The sequence below is a fragment of the Glycine soja genome, chromosome 7 (genome assembly GCF_004193775.1).
Source record: "Glycine soja cultivar W05 chromosome 7, ASM419377v2, whole genome shotgun sequence".
Taxonomy (NCBI): Eukaryota; Viridiplantae; Streptophyta; class Magnoliopsida; order Fabales; family Fabaceae; genus Glycine; species Glycine soja.
In genome coordinates this window covers 7,618,006-7,622,162 of record NC_041008.1, presented here as the reverse complement: position 1 = coordinate 7,622,162, position 4,157 = coordinate 7,618,006, and the positions used below count along the sequence as shown (strand labels likewise).

Here is a 4,157-nt window from a genome sequence, read left to right as displayed (position 1 = left end):
GAATTATGAAAAAAAAAATTATAAACCTATAAATTAACATCGGTTTTTTAAAAAACTGATGTTGTAAGTGACATTTAACATCGGTTTTTTAAAAAACTGATGTTGTAAGTGACATTTAACATCGGTTGTTTAAAAAACTGATGTTGTAAGTGACATTTAACATCGGTTTTTTAAAAACTGATGTTGTAAGTGATATTTAACATCGGTTATTTAAATAGGCGATGTTATATGATATGAATTATGAAGAAAAAAAAGTTATAAATCTATAAATCAACATCGATTTTTAAAAAACTTATGTTGTTAGTGACATGTAACATCGGTTTTTAAAATAACCGATGTTAAATGTGATATTTGACATCGGTTTTTAAAAAACTGATGTTGTAGGTGACATTTCACATCGGTTTTTAAAAAAACTGATGTGAAATGTTACTTACAACATCAGTTTTTTTAAAAACCGATGTTAAAAAATGTTGAGGTAAGTGACATTTAACATCAGTTTTTAAAAAAACTGATGTTGTAAGTAACATTTCACATCAGTTTTTTTAAAGACCGATGTTGTTTTAGAAATTTATTTTTAACATGATGTCTGTTTTTTCAATAAATCCCAAAAATAACCTGCAAATTTTAAAATCAGACCACACAACATATAATTTTCATTCTGTTTTGAAACAGTTTTTACCAGAAAATTCAATAAGAAATTTACTAATTACTATGAATTTAAAACATATTTAATGTTGAGACATGAATTGTAAATTAAGTAAGTAAATATAAACTACAATTACAAGATTGTCTAAACATCCTAAGTTTCATTTTTCACTTTCAAATAGTACTTTGCCCACTGGTTGCGAAGTGCCTTCAATCTTTCTGGTTCCAATGGTCTAGGATCAGTGAAATACTGCATGATATAATAAAACATAAGTTAATAATATATTAGCAATCATAATAATATGAAATTTGGTGAATTAAAAATTACCATTTTCCAATTATTCTGGAAATTTCCTAAGATTATAGTTGACATCCAATGCATGACGTAATACCCACACTCAGTGCTTCCTTTTTGTCTATTACACTAAATACATTATGAAATTTAGATATGCAACGTTCAGTATATTATGAAGGTAAAACAATAAATTAGGTAACTAACAATAAATTAGGCAAAACGACATGGACGAGATGTCCTAAGTTTTTATATTTTAAAAACTACAGTTACTAATTTATGAAAAAACTATGAAGCTAATCCTAATTAAAGTGTTTGTCTTCGTTCAATATCATAACCTTCAACATATTTATGACTAGATATATGTATTTTTTTATTGTATATTCAATACTAGAATTTGAGAACATTAGTTGAGCTAAAATAACACTAGTTGATCTTTGAGTCATATATTTAGTGATATAAATTTTATAATAGTGTTAGAGGCAAAACGAAATTTTATAATAGTGTTAGAGGCAACATAAGACTGTAGTAAATTTTCGAAATAATGTTACTGCAGTAAATTTTATAATAGTGTTAGAGGCAACATAAGACTTTAACCAATAAAAAAAAGAGAAACGAAATAAGACAAACTACTGGAGTAGGCAAAACGACATGGACGAGATGTCCTAAGTTTTTATATTTTAAAAACTACAGTTACTAATTTATGAAAAAACTATGAAGCTAATCCTAATTAAAGTGTTTGTCTTCGTTCAATATCATAACCTTCAACATATTTATGACTTTCAAAAATTAATTTTCTTTGTCCCATCTTTTAAAGTCTTAGTCGCGTTACCTATTTAAAAAAAAAAAAAAAAGTCACGTTACCTTGATCGCATATGAAGTTATGAAACAGTGGAATGAATTAGCAGCCACTCTCATGAAAAGTAAAAGCTTATATCCCTAATTGAAAGTGGCTATGTTGAACTTACACAATCTTTATAGAAATTCTTTTTAATGGAAAGTGGTTTTTGATCGTACATCACTAATTGTATTGTGTTGCTTTATTTAAAGCAATAATTAATAAATGTTACTTGAAACAATATAAAATAAATTTTGATTATCGCAAAAAAAATACTATTTAAAATGCTACTTAACAATTTTAATGTAAGATAAACATGTAAGCATTAATAATTATTTCACATTTTTTATCCGCTTTATCTTTTTTTTCTTAGACAGAAATGTTAAAGGCATCCGTCTACACAAGTAGCTTGATGCATGTTACTGAAAAAATAATAATAACTTGCTAAAGTGAATTATTAAATAAAATAAACTAATATCCTTGTTATAATTAAGTTAAATTATATTTCTTTAACCTAATAGACATTTATATTATATTTTCTATTTTTAAATTTTGAGTTAAATATTTTTGTATTGTCAACCAAAACAAATAAGGCATTCCGTTATTTAAATATGAGAATATTCTGATATTAAATGAGAATATTATCATAAAGAATAATTGAGAATATTTAATCCCCCGAGTGTCAGTATAAATTAATAAATATTTTAAATAAAAAATAAAGATAATTATATACCGGATAATTTATACTTAATGCATAATTATTCGATTTTCAAATAACGAAACTCTATCCAGTATCCATGCAAGGCTCCGTTCAGTTCGGCAATGCGGTTGTGACTTCACTGACTTGTGAGCAGTGACAACATTAAAGTGGGGTTGTTTTGTTGAATAAAATAACACATTAAGTGTAAAGTGATTTTTATCTATCATCTAATTACAAAGTTTTATGCTTCAAGAAAGTGGGTGAGTTTATTAAATTTTATAATAGTTATTACAAAAATTTTATTAAAATTAATTTTTTAATTATTTTCATACAGTTTTTGTTTTAACTAGATATATGTATTTTTTTATTGTATATTCAATACTAGAATTTGAGAACATTAGTTGAGCTAAAATAACACTAGTTGATCTTTGAGTCATATATTTAGTGATATAAATTTGAATACGGTGATAATATATAAACTATATACTACTTTATTTAAACTCTAAAAAAATAACTTCAGAATGTTATATAAATAAAAATTTAAGACATCCAAATGATATAAGAAAATAAATAATGTTGAAATAAAAATATTATCATCTTAGGTATATTCAAGATTTTTCACGAAAATTTATCATTATTTTTTACATAAATAACTTCATGACAACAGTATAATTTTTTTAAAAAAAAAACATACAAGTGATACAACAAATGCGGTCACGGTCGCATAGTCGCATGACAGAATGAACTATTTAAAAGAAAACGACGAGTATATGACCAAAAGGGTTGACACACAAGTAAATAAATAAAAAGCAAATACTAAATAGTAAATATTATGACAGAAATAAAACAAATACTGACCCGGCAAAAAGAGCAGAAGAGGAGAATTATCCAATCGCGAAGCGCACTCCAACGGCGAAAACCACCGCGGCGGTCCACCGTCCGGTTCAATCAGCTCCTTCGAATACTCCAAATACTCCTTCCAACCGTTCATGCGTCGATTCTCCTTCTCCTTCTCATTCTTCTCTTCCCTACGCTTCTCTCTCACCACCGCACCATTTCCTTCTCCGCTCTCCGCCGCCGCCGCCGCCGCCGTCGACGCCGGAACCCGATCCACCGACACGGCGAGGCGAGGAGTCGTACTCGAGATCCGGCTGGAGCTCGGTTTTCCAGCCGGCCGGCGGAAGAGCGCGGCGGAGAAGAGGCATGCTCCGGCGGCCGCCATGGCGGCGGAAGATTCGAACGTGAGTAGCGTTTGAGGAAGTTGATTATTGTTTGCGGAAATGTTCGAATGAGGACTCAATGATTGACAGAAAATGAAAATCTGAATCTGGAAGTGAAAATACAAATCAGCGTACACTTAAATAATAATAATTATTATTATAATAATAATAATTATTTAATAGTAGGTGTACGGGATGTGTGTACCGTGTCTTTGCCTATTTCAGTTGTTATTTGTTTTTTCACACACAAAAAATTATTTTTTAAAAATATATTAATGTTTTAAGGATATTAATTTCAAATCAATGCATAAAAAATTATCAAAAATTACAATGAAATTACATTATAAATTGAGTAAATGGTTTACAACAATCCACTGAAAAAAAAATTTACAGCAAACTCAGTCGAAAATTTTATAATAATTATCTTTAAACTTAAAGTTGTATTTACTATTATTTTGATTA

General features: G+C 28.2%; 1 protein-coding gene across 3 annotated transcripts; it reads right to left on the bottom strand.

Moving 5' to 3' along the window:
- Nucleotides 1-672: 672 nt before the first annotated feature.
- Nucleotides 673-3,820, bottom strand: LOC114418737 (acyltransferase-like protein At3g26840, chloroplastic). 3 transcript variants are annotated; one of them, XR_003668088.1, is made up of 3 exons: nt 3,334-3,820; nt 974-1,069; nt 673-895 (listed from the first exon to the last, which is right to left on the bottom strand). XR_003668088.1 is itself a non-coding variant. In XM_028384219.1 (3 exons), exons 1-2 carry the CDS (start codon nt 3,695-3,697, stop codon nt 1,006-1,008), a joined length of 420 nt encoding a protein of 139 aa, XP_028240020.1. In that variant the 5' UTR covers nt 3,698-3,820; the 3' UTR covers nt 673-895; nt 974-1,005. The 3 variants fall into 3 exon arrangements, 2 of the variants coding, with proteins under 2 accessions (XP_028240020.1, XP_028240021.1); XM_028384219.1 differs by having other exon boundaries at nt 974-1,061; XM_028384220.1 differs by lacking the exon at nt 974-1,069.
- Nucleotides 3,821-4,157: the final 337 nt, after the last annotated feature.

Excerpts from the sequence above, each read along its gene's own strand:
- LOC114418737 (XM_028384219.1), bottom strand. The coding sequence starts at position 3,697 with ATGGCGGCCGCCGGAGCATGCCTCTTCTCCGCCGCGCTCTTCCGCCGG. Across the intron at positions 1,062-3,333 it reads TCTTCTGCTCTTTTTGCCGG|ACAAAAAGGAAGCACTGAGT; the intron begins GTCAGTATTTGT and ends TTAGTGTAATAG.